This window comes from Grampus griseus (assembly GCF_964374135.1).
Source record: "Grampus griseus genome assembly, chromosome: 13".
Taxonomy (NCBI): Eukaryota; Metazoa; Chordata; class Mammalia; order Artiodactyla; family Delphinidae; genus Grampus; species Grampus griseus.
The window spans coordinates 76,993,882-77,008,887 of NC_139007.1; the positions used below are offsets into that span (position 1 = coordinate 76,993,882).

The 15,006-nt window shown below is 43.1% G+C and overlaps 2 protein-coding genes and 1 long non-coding RNA gene across 4 annotated transcripts in view; 2 read left to right on the plus strand and 1 right to left on the minus strand.

Moving 5' to 3' along the window:
* The window catches only part of TIAM2 (TIAM Rac1 associated GEF 2), a 126,804-nt gene extending 125,189 nt beyond the window's left edge, over positions 1–1,615 (plus strand). For both annotated transcript variants that reach the window (XM_082668996.1, XM_082668997.1), the window contains one exon: positions 649–1,615. In XM_082668996.1, coding sequence (XP_082525122.1) covers positions 649–1,244 — 596 coding nt within the window. In that variant the 3' untranslated portion in view covers positions 1,245–1,615. The remainder of the gene's footprint in view (positions 1–648) is intronic.
* Positions 1,616–1,762: 147 nt separating this feature from the next.
* The window catches only part of TFB1M (transcription factor B1, mitochondrial), a 57,320-nt gene continuing 44,076 nt past the window's right edge, over positions 1,763–15,006 (minus strand). Inside the window, exons 6-7 of the mRNA XM_082668998.1 lie at positions 5,107–5,234; positions 1,763–2,115 (exon numbers count right to left, since the gene is read on the minus strand). Coding sequence (XP_082525124.1) covers positions 1,857–2,115; positions 5,107–5,234 — 387 coding nt within the window. The 3' untranslated portion in view covers positions 1,763–1,856. The remainder of the gene's footprint in view (positions 2,116–5,106; positions 5,235–15,006) is intronic.
* On the plus strand, positions 2,005–6,695 carry LOC309831690. Its single transcript, XR_014297622.1, has 3 exons — positions 2,005–2,401; positions 2,770–2,870; positions 6,367–6,695. It is a non-coding gene; the product is annotated as an uncharacterized lncRNA (long non-coding RNA).

Consider the following 15,006-nt stretch of genomic DNA (forward strand, 5'->3'; position numbering starts at 1 on the left):
CTGAGCTCCCCCTTTCCCTTCTACCCAAGAGAAAGGAATTATACGTACACACACACACATACGATTCAATATTCATGTTAAATCTCAAAGTTGGCTAGAAATTCCGGCAGAGACAGTTCTCATGAGAGAGAAAAAGCATTTTTGTACTTTTAATTGAGCAGCAAGGGAAATGAACCGGTGAGAAGGTGGGCAGAGAAATATGGTGGTGTAATCTTAGTTCTCAAACTACAAAGTACTTTAGTGAAAGAAAGGAACCTAGATTTTATTAGCAACTAACTTTTAAATTTATTCATTAGCAAGAGCTAATTTATTCATTAATTAGCTGTAAAACTAACTTTTAAATTTATTCATTGGTAATAAGAAGCCTAGCCCTTATGATAGTTTATAGCTTATTGTTCTCAGTAATAAGCTCTGGTAATTGGTCCTCTAAAAAATGCCAAATTCCAACTTAAAATTTCAAATAAACATAAATAAAAAATGTCCATATTTGCAGTATCTACATTTTTTTTAGTCCCAGGAGTGAAGTGAGGTGATAAAATTTTAATTAAGATGTTAAATCTGATAACCCACAAGGCAGAAATGAACAAATGAACACACTGTGGAATCGGTTCCTCTACCATAAGGGAAAATGTGCTTTTCTCACTGCAGCTTCATCCAGGTCCTTAAAAGTCCTTAAGAATTCCTCCAGCAGCGAGTGGCCCGGGGAGCCGGGCAAGGGCAGCTCGCTGGACTCGGATGAGGGCAGCCTGAGCAGTGGCACCCAGAGCAGCGGCTGCCCCCCGGCCGGGAGCAGACAGGACGCCCAGAAACACCCCCACGAGGGCCTGGCCGACTTCTCCGACAGTCTCATCAAAGAGAGCGACATTCTGAGCGACGACGACGAGGACGACCACCAGGCTGGGAAGCAGGGCAGCCCTACCACAGACATCGAGATCCAGTTCCAGAGACTGAGGATCTCGGAGGACCCGGACGCCCGGCCAGCTCAGCAGCCGCCCGGCAAGGACGGGCAGCCCAAGCTGGTCCGGGGGCACTTCTGCGCCATCAAACGCAAAGCCAACAGCACCAAGAGGGACAGGGGAACTCTGCTGAAGGCGCAGATGCGTCACCAGTCCCTGGACAGTCAATCGGAAAATGCCAACCTTGATCTCAGCTCCGTTCTCGAGCGAGAATTCAGCGTCCAGAGCTTAACGTCGGTTGTCAACGAGGAGTGTTTTTATGAAACAGAGAGCCATGGAAAGGCATAATACAGGTCAATCCAGATATGGGTTAAGTTGCTGGTTTCACTTTTAAACTGGGGGTAAAATGGAAATTGCAGAAAAACTATTCATTATTGGGTTTTGTGCAGTATACATTTTTCCCACAAAATAGTTGTAAAGATTTAAGTTATTTTAATTTATTGTGGATCAGAAAACTAGATTAAACTGGTCAGAATCTGTAAATTACTTAGTTTGTATCCCTTTTGAGCAGGTATCAAAATGACTTAGAAACCTTAAAATGAAACTGCGTTCTAATTAATTTATGTGGAAAAGGGTGGGGAAGTTGTGATGAATAGCTTTTGAAAGATCATTTTTTCCAATCCTCTGGGCATTTCCTTTGAGCTCTTAGGTTCTGCTTTATTTAAAGCGTATTTAAATTATTCTCATGTGGGTTAGGGGTACAATGTGCAGGTATTTCATTTTTGTAAGGTTGTAATAGATGCTGTTTATACTAAACATGTCATATCTATGCAGTATATATATTAAAAGAAAGCTTGTACTGTACCTTACTTGACGATATTTATTCTCTTTACCAAGCTGTAAAAGGGGAATAAGTCACACCTGGGGAGCACACATAGGAGAAGTTCAACTCTGTGAACATCAACATCCAGTCGGCTGCCAGCCCCTGACGTAGCAGCTACAGTCTGTAACTCTCCTTGCCATCCCCTTTTGCTTGAGTTCTTCTCTGAAATTGTAAGCAAAGAGGTGTGGGTCTTCATCACACATTTTTCGGTATGCGTCACAGAGGCTCTTAAAATGTAAGACAGAGAGCTGGGTGGGTCGAAGAGTAGGGTCCACATCGGCCAACTGTAACAGTTTCCCAGTGCTTTCTAATCGCTGGGCTTCAGGGAATAACATTCTGAAAGGAAGAGAAAAATGTGAGAATTCTACTTAAAATTCTGCCCATCATCATGCTTCCTTCTACCCTCATTTGAAACCGGCATGGTTCTGACAACTGACAACTTTGCAGAGGCTTTTCTTCCACCCCCTAGAGCCCTGCAGGACCCCGAGCCAGTGGAGGACTCTGCTTACGCCACCAGGCAACAGGTACGAACCACCACTGAAGGCACAGCTAATCGGACCTGCACGGTGTGTCCACATGAGAAAGGAGTTTCTAAAGCTCAATCAATACGTGTATCTTGAAGGTAAATTTTATCATATGCTCAGTTGCATTCTTAAAGAAACATAAGTTTGCTGTGCCTCACATTTTAATATAAAAATTGCATATTATTTCTGGTGCACTTTTGATTCTCTGTAACTTGAACTTACCAGCCTTTGGACCTCTTCATCCCAAAAGAATGACCTTTCTTTGCAAAGTTAGAAAACAGTTCATGTGAAACTAGAAAGTTATTTTCCTCTTTAAGATGTTTGTTTGAAGCATCTTAAAATTGATTCAAAGTATACCTTTTAAATTTCGTCTAAATCAGATCATTGTTTTAAAATGAATAGTACAAGTGACTGACTGACTGAAATATTGCAAAGCTACACCTGGATTTTATTTTCTTCTCTCAAGTCTCAGAGGGCTCGGAAGACATCGTGGCGAGAGGACACTGACTTTTTCTTACAGGCTGATGGTCCCCGCAACCAGGAGCTGCGTGTCCCTACATTCTCAGGGTAAGCTGACTGAGATCGCTGAGTTCACTTTCATGGCAAGCAGGGGTCTGATCATAGTTTCTAACTATGATCTGGGACTGATTTGTGGTGTGGTGTGACTGAAGGACACCAAAAGGTCAAAGTGGGTTACAAGATTTGGTCCGTATCTGCATAGGGGTCTGTGCATGTGAAGTAAACGGGGCCCATCACTTAGCCGGGGGGTTGTCTTGGAAACACTAGGGCCAACTCCGGGCTCAGGCCAATTCCAGGATTTCTACAAGTAGGATGTACTTTCTGTAATTTTTTCCCTCCACGAATCAGGGCTATCATGTACAACTGTACGGGTCACACCCTGTGTGGAATCCAGCTTGTTTTACTTCAAGTCGTGCATCCTGGCGGGGGCCGGGTGGGGTGCTGCAGCGTAGCAGGGGGGGCCTTCATCCTAATTAGCACGAGGATCGCCGGTGGCACCCCTGTCCCCAGCTAGAGAAGCAGGAACGCTGCTGACCTATGAACGCTGGACTAACTAGAGCCAGCAAACGGCAGGGTGAGGTTTCTTCCATCAGCCCTCTCACATCCTCAAGAGCGTGCTTTGTGGATTCCAGTGGATTCAGGATGCAGCTGTCTAGCTGTGCCTGAAGTAGTTTCATGTGCTGTAGGGACCCTTCACACAAATGAGAGAACTGAAATGGAGCTATTCTTAGAAAATAAGTACGGGCCACTGAAGCTGAACCCCCTTAAACAGCTAAAGTTGACTATATTAGATGAAAGTCTGTTAAAAATACACATACACTTTCCTGCCTTCGTACACAGACTGCAGTTGGGCCTAATTACCCACTTTCTAGGCTGTCACCGGACGTAACACGTTGCTGCGGTGACTTCAGGGCCATCAGGCCGCAGACTCTTAGGCCGCCTTCTCTGTCTGGGCTTCCGGACGTACCTCAGGGCCTGGCCAGAGCGGCGCCCACGGCTGAACACAGGAGCCGCCGCTGAATGGAAGTGCGCTCATGTGGATACTTCGAGCCACTGTCTTGGCGACTCAGAAGTCATATTTGCTTCCTTCTTCTAAGTACGTCTTTAAAAGCTTCAAGAGATATAACAACTGGATGGAAAGAAAGCAATTAAAACCCACTAGCTCGTGTGATGGTAGGAACTATATATTTGGTCTTTGTCCCAGGTTCTTGAGACAGAGCTTCTAAAATCTTTGGAATTTCCTGAGTGACGGGGTGACAGGAGCATCTTTTGTTACTCGTAACAAGCCCCCTTCAACCACATCTGGGCTCTGTGCTAATGCGGCGACTCCTGGTGGCCCCTGGAAAGCTTCAGGACGGGGCAGTGGCAAGAGGAACCAACCACGTGACTGAAGGATGCACCTCTCTCAGCTCCACTCCTGGAAAACTGAGCTCCATCGCCAAAGGCCAATGATTTAATCAGTCCTGCTTAGGTAATGGAGCTTCCATAAAACCCCCAAATGATGGGGTTTGGAGGGCTTCGGGGTTGGTGAACACACTGAGGTGCAGGGAGGGTGAGAAACCTTGAGAGGGCACGGGAGCTCTGTGCACCCTGCTCCCCATGTGATGCCCTGTGCCTCCCTTCCATTTGGTAGTTCCTGAGTTATAGCCTTTAAAATTGATACATGACAGTGAGTTCTGTGAACCATTCTAGCAAATTACTCAACCTGAAGATGAACGGGATCGTGGAAATTGCCAATTTATGGCTATAAATGCAAGTGGAACCTGCAACCTGGAACCCGCGACTGGCGACTGAAGTGGGGACAGCCTTGCGGCACCGGGCCCATAAGCTGAGGCGCTGCGCTAACGCCAGGTAGTGAATGACCAGACTAGAATTAAGCTGTAGGACGCCCAGGTGCTGTCTGGAGCGTTAGGGAGTTCGTCGGTGTTGGGGAAAACACCACACATTTAGTGCCAGAAGTGTCGAGACCGAAAACAGTTCAGATGGTCTGAGTCCTGAGTGTGAGGGGTCATGACCTCCCCAGTACAGGCTCACTATAAACTGTGTGATGTCAGTTTTAGTTTGTAATGATCAAACCAAACAGAACCTCTCGGTGGCATCTCAGGTTAAATCAACATTTTGCTTTCTCCTCAGTGGCCATCAAGGTTTGTTCATCACAGGATCTGAACTAAGAGTAATGTTTACAGGCACGTTGAACAATCATAAAAACAAAGTTCTTACTCTTTGAAGGTGACTGAGGCGTTGGTAAAGAGTGCTACTGAAAAGGAAGAGAAAGCGTTCTTACCCAAGCCCTCGATGGCAGTATTTCCTTCGGAACTGAAAGGCATTCTGAACGACTCTCTCCACCAGCTTGAATGGCTGCTCTATCCTCGGCTGGGTCAGGGGGGTGAAATGCACCACCCCCGAGTCCACCTTCATGGTCAGAAAACAAACATTTTACTGCCTGGTATAATATATTAAACGATCTAACTTTGTAGAACACAGGAGAACAGGTCATCAAGAGCATGGTTTTCACGAACAACCCTTTATGTGGACTTCAGTTTCATGTTCTCCAGGCACGTAAGATGCTACGCTCGCATCTGAGCTGCCGCAGAGAGCTCACGGTTGGCTGCATCTGTTCTATAATGACATCCACTAGGCCTGTGCGTGACAGTCACTTAATTTTAGAATGCAGCTTTACAGTGGCCTTTTAAGGTCAATCCGAATAATCATTAAAGTCAGTAGGCAGATAACAGATAGCATTAGAATATTTTATTTAGCTTTTGAATGAGCAGAAGATAAGCTGCAGCTGCAGTTCTGACTATAAGGCTGGACTTCAAACCAGAGAGACACGGCACATGGGCCCCCAGGGACCACTCAGCGCTAAACTCCCCAGAGTGTCAGAGGCACTGATTAATCAGCTGGACTGAATTCATACTCGTCTGCACGACCACATAACTTTCTGGTAGCGACTTTAAATGCCCCAGGAGGCACAGGCAGGATCCAAATAGAATGGAAACCACCACAAATATTACTGTTTAAGTGTCAAGCTGCTAGCCGGTGGCTGAAATTCTTTATCAGAAGATAAAACTTTTCAGGCATATCTGATAAGAGATTTATACCCTGCCCTATTCTAAAAATGGACTCATGGTGATTCACAAGGATCTATTCAAAATAACAACAGAAAAATACTGAAAGTAAAGACTAACGGAGAAATGGAGTCAAAGCAGTTATCGCCCACACAAAAGCCTGACAGAGACCACGGTCTAGGAAATGGGAAGTGTATTCATAATTTACAAAAGCTCTGGTCGCTAAGGGATTACTGCTACACCTGCTACTCAGAACATCACACAGACTCTACAAAGGCTAAGCAAGTACAGCAATCTATGAAGTGTGGGTTGTACCACTGCTTTTCAGAAGGAATTCTGTATTTTCAAATTCCATAGGGGTTATCATGTTCTCTTGGGAGGACTCACTCCTAAAGCTCCTTGTGGCTACAAAATTCCTTAAAATGGGCCTGTAATATATGAGGATGGGGAAGTTTTTGTTTTGTTTTTGTTTTTAGGTTGGAGGGAAAATACTGGCATGTGACGTGAGACCGTGTGGACGAGACGGACCAAAGATGGCCAACCGGGACGGGCTTCCAGAGGTGTGAGTGGCGTTTCTCCTGCGGGGTCTGAGCTGCCTCACCACGAGCTGCCCCACCAGACCTCTGCCCCATCGTCAGTCACTGAGGCTGGCAAATGCTGGGAATGTTCTAAGCAGTCGAGTGAAAACCGCCAATGGAGAGGACTTTCCGCCTGAAAATGCTCCCCGAAATGTCCCTCAGCCTTCAGACTATTTTAGCGACAATTATACACCTTTGGTGGAAGAGCTGTTATTCCACTGCAGAGAGTGACCATCTCAATGTTCTTATTAAACTTTAATAGTTTTTCAAATTGTGTTCTATGTGTTCCTCCAAGTTCACTAACAAATAATTCCTGTGGGAAAGTAAGTGTTTTGGTTAAAAGGCCGGGACTTTCCTTGGACCATCACAAAAACACCATGGAACAGGGTCCAGGGGTCCCAGAGAGGTTTGTGGTCAGTACAGAGAGGAGAGCCCCTGGAGAGCACATGGGGCTGGGGAACCACTCTAGGGAGGGATGAAAGATGCTTCACGTGAGAGCACTTCTGTGGAAGGGAAAACAGACAGAAGTGAACTCAACTGTTCTAGACCATTCTCTTGACTTTGCCCCACCCCTTTCCACCATCTGCGCTCACTGGCATTCCTGTCCCACCTCTCGTGTTCCGCCAGCCCTCTATGACTCAGGTCCTCCAACCCTTTCAATCCAATCCTTCCAAGTTAGTCAGTTCTGACAGGATTCTTCCACAGTGAGCAGCCTGCCAGTCTCCAGAGAAAATAATCTTTTAGTAAATTATGAGATAAAATTAAACCCTACCCAACCCTAAACCCATGAAATATTATCAAAACGCTAATGTTCAAATACTATTAAGACCAAAGGCACAAAAGCAGGGATAGATGCATTCTCCTTCCAGTACAGAAACTGCCACTTCCGGATTCTTTGAATTTAACATTTTGGCCTCATCTTTATTTGCCTGATTTTATTCCTTTGAGATACAGTTGATGTTTGCAAATACAGGCAATGTCTAATGTTTTTATTTAAATAAAGTTTTAAAACCCCGTATAAATATAGCAGCACCCCGTGTACACTGTAGCAGTAGACTTCTAAAGTTTGATTATAATTTTGATACCCAGTTAAGTTGGCTACTAGTGTCTTTTGGATAAAAGAAAATTTCCACTCACAATCAAATAGTTACTATTTAGTGGAGGACCACATAAAACTCGGCGTCAAAAAGGCTCTTCCTGTAACAAGTCCTGCTTCTCTGGGAAACCTGTACCACCCTGTCTTCTACTCCTGCCTCCAAACGCACTTCTCAGAGTTACTCTGTATGACAGAGCCCATTTTCTCTAGAACCACAGGAAAGCTGCTCGGTAACTATGGTAACATACAAAAATGCTTTTTACTCATAAATGAATGCTTATTTAAAATTACAACCATTATTTTTCCTTGAGTTTTAAGTCCATTAAACGGTTTGATTACAAAAAAGAGATCAGTACATAGGCACTAGATGCACTTAAAAATTCTAGTTTAAATGTTGCCAGCCCCTCTCCAAACTCAGCCTATCAGTATACCAAAATGACCTACTACGATGTCAAATTAGAGGGTTTATAGCGACTGTAAGTATTTGCCTCTCCAATCCACTATGAGGTCAGTGCTGCACAAAGCTACGGTTATGCTTCTCAGCATGAGCAGCCCTGGCTGCAGGCAGGCTGGGGGCGGGTGTCCCATGTCCCAGGCCAGGATGTCTAGGACATGACTGGTTATGAGCTCAGAGCAGCACTGTGGGCTCACAGGAGAACTGGGGTAAGAAGCTATTCAATCTTAAATATTAGATACTGCTAACTCAGACCTTGAATCAACATGGTACAGGGAACACCAAAGACTGCGCAGCCCAGTTTCTGACTTTGAGATGATCATAATATGCCAAAGAGCTCAGTAACTACCGTATGAAAAGGTACAGAAACAACACTGGCCATTGTCGAAGAAAGGGTCTTCAACAGCTCCCATGGTGTTCGAGACCATTAAAGGATAAGCCAGTGGAGAGGAAAACGATTAGGAAGTTACAGTTTACTTAGCCAAGATATAACCATAACTGGGAGACCATAGAAGGAATGATGAGAACAAAGAATGACTACAGGGAATAATCAGAAGGACTCCAAGAACAACACAAGAGGGATTCACAGTTCAAGGTGGTACTGCCTCAGACAGACTTGTGCAGACGGGAGTGGGAAGGGTCCAGCGATTCTGAGGTGGCCAGCACCACCTGATGGAACATGGGGTCAGGAGTTCGGGAGAGTCACATTCAGTGTCAGGTGAGATGAGAGTAAGGTGAGCACGCTGGGGATGCCTGGTTCCTCCACCCACCAGTGTCTAGGTTACTCCTCAGGGTCCTACACCGAGCTAAGGACAGTCTCCACTAGAATGTCATGGGCCCTGCAGTTACAACTTCCCCCCAACAAGGGGAGCAGTCGCAAGTCACTGCTGCCTATGCTATTACAATTATGCATCTTGTAGAAAAACATTTACAAACATGCAGATCACATTTCCTAGAACGGTTTTATTCTGCCCATAATTCTCGTCCCAAGCCCAATTTAAGGACAGAATTTCCGCCGTAAAACCTTACAACTCAAACACTCCAACAACATTCCAGGTATTCCAAACCAAGGTATTCCATGAAGACTGACTGTTAGGACCTATAGTTCTTTCTTTAAAGTTTACAATTTGTGTTTGTTATTGAAACAATATTAATTTCTGCAGATGTTCCACCACACCTTTTGTCTCCCACAGATGTCTGAATGGTTTTTCTCTTTTCCTCCTTGGAATCATACAGAAAGAACAGATCTTAAACTGTCAGTGTTTCCTCTCAGAGCACAAGCATGTAAGAGAATGACAGGGTGAGCTGACAGCACGATGAGAAATAAGCCTAAGAGGTGCCCAGGGTGAGGGGAGGGGATGGAGAAAGCTTTTTACTGTGTATATTGTATATGTAAATATAGGTATGTATGTAAATTATGCCTACTAGCAACAACAACAAGATGAATGAGCATCTCTTGGTCCCAAGAAAGGAAACAATTTCAGGGATGTGAACACTTAATTCTAAACAAAGTACAAGAGGGACGAGAACTCACAAACGCTGGATTAGGATTTTCTGTTATCTTAGCCTGTGGTTCCCCAATGAGCACAGGGAAAACACCTTTCTGAAACCAGGACCTTTCCCACAAACCATGACTTCGGTGTCTGTGAAAGGGCGGCACCTGGAGGCGCCTGTGTTAACTGTGCCAGGACTGTGCCCCCCTCTGTGTAGGTGGGGGAGGTCCCTGCCAGGGGAGGAGCCGCGCTGTAGCGGCCCAGGGGGCGAGAGCGAGGGCCCGACCTCCGGTTTCTCATCCACAGTACAGGGAAACTCCTCGGGGACGGTTTCAATCTAAGCAAACTCACAAGGTTCTCAATTGCTGTAAATATTACTATATTTACTATAAATATTACTATTATGAAAAGATTGATAAACAAATATGGATGCAAATACATTCATTCGTAATGAGTCATAACTACCAAAGAGACACTCAAGTTGACTAGTCAGTACATACCCTTCCTATAAAAACCACCTAACAAGCTCTGTTATGCTGAGAGCGTTCTGCAGAGGCACGGAATGGGAACAAACTCATACAGACGATGCTGCAATGGTCACTGGCCACTCACTGGCACAAGGTACAGGGTACCAGATGCTCCTAGGCCGTGTGCTCTCAGTACCCAGGCCAGCTCTCCATTTGCAGAGCTATTCTTTAAATGTGTTCATGTTGTCCAGCTCTTCCTGTTTCTGACTTGAAACACATTGTGTCTTTTTAAAGATGAATGCCATAGCTACTGGATCTCCTCCTTTACATGCTGATTTTACTAGTTTAACTCATGGAGGTTTGGGGGACCTCCTATGTATGTAACTGGAGGTATAAAAATAAATAAGAGAAATGATTAAAACTGATGCAAGCTCTCTAATTTGGCAACATCACAAAGTCCACATGAACCCACCCAGGACCCTAGAGTGTGGGCAGGGGCTGAAATGTAGGAGACCCAGTGGGCAGAGAGAGTGAGTCACAGGGAAGGAAGACAAAGAGGAAGATGGGAAGAGGAGGAGAGAGGGGTGAGCTGAGAGCCAGGCCCAGACGAGGGGTGTTCAGCCCACTATCTGAGATACTACCAATAAGTGAGGACGTTTTTTAAAAAAAGTCCTGCTCTTCAAAATAATGTGCAAAGAGAATGCAGTGGTGAAGCCACACTAGATACATACTTACATTATTTACGAGATTGAAAAAACTAGGCTGACCTGCCAAGTGTCACCACAAACTCCAAGACAGTCTTAATATTCTAAAAGAATGTGATAAAGACATAGAAAACAAATCCTCAAGATCCTTTCACATGAAGACATAGAAAGGAGCAACAAAATGTTGTCAAAACAAACAATAGAGCAAATGGCAGTGCAACCTACAAGCAGAAACATACACGACTTGCACAGAGCCATCGGAGCCAGGATGGCCTCTTTAGACATTTGGGGACACACAGCAACCAGAGAATAGCCATCATTTTTAACACGGTCCTCACTATAATCAGCTAGTCTACAAACTACCAATTCTAAAAGATAAAGCCTTCGGGCAGCCTAAAGCATTATTTTAGAACTAAAGTAACCATAAAGATGGAGGAAGTAACGCACTGATTGTGCTCATAGCCGATACTGTTAATTTCCCACGACTGAGTAGGAAGAAAAACATTATTTTAAGATTAAATCAATCACTTTAAATTTGTGGGACTGGAACAGGTAGCTATCTTACTTAATCTTACTCTGAACTTTAATTATTTTCAAGGTTGAAGAGAAAGCAAATGAGAAAAGACGCTGCTGTTTTTTTAAAATCAGAACCTTAACTTTTCATTGGAATTACGTGGGCGGCATTTTAAATACACAATGACTGGGCATCATCCCTGACAACGGAATTAAGAGCCACTGGGAGGGGCCTGGGCCTCAAGGCTTTTCTAAAGCTAGATGATGCTCACGTGCCGGCAGGGGTGAGAGACGCAGGTCTGGAGAACTACTTCCCACAAAGGTTTGGTATTGTTATTACTTCTCAAATATTCAGTCAAACTACCGATTCTTTGAGAAGAAAAAGAAAAGCTTGTCTTGACTATCCAGAGTATCATCACTAAGAAAAACACACTAAGGGAATCACATGTAATTTTTTCTTAAAAACAGATAAATAAAAACATTTTAAAGAAAACAGATGGGACTGCTGAGTCACCGGCCAGCTACTCTGCAATCACTCATGGACTTGGCACGAGTGAGAAGCAAATGTTTATATGTAAAGCTACAGAGATGTCAGAGTTCATTTGTTTCCACAGCTTAATCCAGACTACCACTGAAAGGAACGACTCATTATAATGAGACTTAAAAACACGTTCTGTTCTAAATGGGGGCAGGGCTATGAGTGTATGAGGGTTTCAAAAATCACAGTATTCTGGGCCTGAATCCCACATTCCTGCTACTTATATTATGGACCTTAGTCAAGTTATTTAACTTCTCTGGAGCTTAGTTTTCTCACTTGTAAAATTAGGACTTCTGTTATCTCATAGGCTTGTTTTAAGAATTAAATACCTCAACAGTACTTAGCGTATAGGAAGCAGTTTATAAATGGTAGATATTATTATTACATCAAGATTATAAAACTAAAGAGTTGCAAAATTACTTAAAATGACAGTCTCTTAAAACAGGACAAAATTATACTTTTAATCATGTAAAGGTAATGTATTATTGTTATTTTATATACTCAAAATCAGCTTCTGAATTCATTCAACAAATATTTATCATACTCGACAATAAGGCAGGCACCACTCCTGGCCCAGGAGAACCTGGCGATTAACAAGACAGAAATCCCTGCCCTTCTGCGTTCACATTCTAGAGGTCTTCACCCAGAGCAAGCAGTAGAGGGGCTCAGACGGTAGGATACTTGACTTATTCTGAAGTTTAGAAACAAAAGGATTTGTTGATTGAATGGCTCTTGGGTATGGAATCAAGGATGTTCTTAAGATCCAGGGTCTACCAAATGGCAGGATGACACTGGGAAACTGGGGAGAACTGGTGTGGGGAAAGTCGAGAGCTCAGTTCTGTCCCTGATAGGTCTGAGATGTCTATCAGTGACGTCACACCGGCAGCTTGGACATATTCGGTTGGATGTTTAAAATTTTACAACTGTAAGATGCTACGGAAAAGCCCGAACGAACTTTTTGGCCAACCCAATACAAACTTTGGGTGTTTAGCGGGGAGGGCTGGAGAAGAGACATAAACTAAGGTAAAGATAAACAAAGAGTTATCTAGGGAAGCCTCTGAACTTAAAAGATTTAATTCTCTTTAATATCCACATTGGAAGTAGATAATAATGTCAATGAATTATATTTCTCTATACACCTCTACTTTCTAGCTCCTTTCTTATACAAGAAATTCTTCCTTGGGTTAAAGGCCTGTAGTTGATAAAAGTTCTTTGCGTTTCAGAAGTTTGCCTTTTTAAAACAGGCAGCTAATGTATTAGAATATAAGTGTTCTCATCAAGGCAGAAAAATAATCAAAAAGGTTTCGAAAACAGCAATGCACATTAAAGCATGCTTAACCCATTTACCCTCGGCAAGCTGCATTACGCTGGAGGTCAGAGCTGGGAGCAGACTGGTCCCTCCACCGGCCACCAGTCAGCCTCAGCACAGGTCAGTCTGCACGACAGCCACAGCAAGGAGCAAAACAAGCCAAGGCACTGAAGGGACCTGGTGGATTTCTTGCTACAGCAGTAGTAACAGTGCTGTTAGTGCCTGAAATTCAACTCTACTTCACTCAGTACTTAGACAAAGAACTGTTTATGTATCTCGATGAAATTAAGTAAGTTTATAAAGCAAAATTACAACACTATGGCTAAAAACACGAATCCACAGGCATTAGATTTCTAAGAGGAGAAAACAATATGTATCTTGCTACATGCCAGACTTAGAAAAGATGAAAACCAACTAAAAACAACAAAAAATCCAGAAAAATCCAGATAACAGAAACATGCATATTTTTTAACATCTTTATTGGAGTATAATTGCTTTACAGTGTTGTGTTTGTTTCTGGTGTATAACAAAGTGAATCGGCTATATGTATACGTATATCCCCATATCCCCTCCCTCCAGGTGGTCGCAAAGCACCAAGCGGATCTCCCTGTGCTATGCGGCTGCTTCCCACTAGCTATTTCACATTTGGTAGTGTATATATGTCAGTGCTACTCTCTCCCTTCATCCCAGCTTACCCTTCCCCCTCCCCTTGTCCTTAAGTCCATTCTCTACGTCTGTGTCTTTATTCCTGTCTTGCCCCTAGGTTCATCAGAACCATTTTTTTTTTTTAGATTCTATATGAAACATGCATTTTTATTATTCACTGCTTTTAAAGAAATGGCTAACATCTAACATGGCTATTAGCAGTTGTAAAATTTTAAACATCCAATCATAAAATTATCTTTTTCTCTCTATAGTGGCTATGAATGTACAGCTTGTAGAATTAACATTACTGAGGTAGAAAAAAAATGAGAACCCAAAGTAGATGAAGATGAAATATGTCTGTACCATTATTCATGGTCTAGAACCTCAGTGTTTGATTTTGGTTCATCTAATATTTTTCATCACATTATTTTGGTGTAATTTCTTTACAATGCTTTCTAAAATCTCTAATTTACTAAGTTATAATTTATTTGTTTTTAACATCTTTATTGGAGTATAATTGCTTTACAATGGTGTGTTAGTTGCTGCTGTATAACAGAGTGAATCAGCTATATGCTTACGTATATCCCCATATCCCCTCCCTCTTGCGTCTCCCTCCCACCCTCCCTATCCCACCCCTCTAGGTGGTCACAAAGCACCGAGCTGATCTCCCTGTGCTATGTGGCTGCTTCCCACTAGCTATCTATTATACTTTAGAAATCTTTCTCAGTGGAAAGATTAATAGAAGAAAATTCAGGATACCGCCCCCCTGCCCCCACCAAAAAAAAAAAAAAAGACTTGTAGGTTTACTGCTCAGATTCTAGTCAACAGCTGTTGCTGGGTTTTCTTTTTACTTTTATCAAGATACATAAAAAACTGTCTTTTGAATGTTTAGTTTGAAAGTTACCAGTTTTGTGACTCTCGATTTCAGACAAGTCAGAAGCACCAGAATAAACAGATAGTCTCAATTAACTGTCACTTGCGAAGCACAGTCTAGTGAAAAATATTTCAGACCATATTCTTTAATCGGGGACATAAAATAATAAACGGTATCCTCCAACATAGATAAAAATTCAGAAATAAATTATAACTATGGACTAAAACATAATATTAAAAGAAAAGAAAGTCTTTTTGGGAGCACCCAGATAACTCCCCCTCTGTATATAGTGACACAGAAGCATTTTCAGCTTTCAGGTTTCGACAAATCCTGTTGTAACAACAGCTCCCTCCCTCCCCCGCCTCTCTTTTCTGAGTTTTCCCCCAGCTCAAAAAATGAGATGGGGAACCCGGTATTTATCTCCTGGCACCACCAGCAGTTTTCC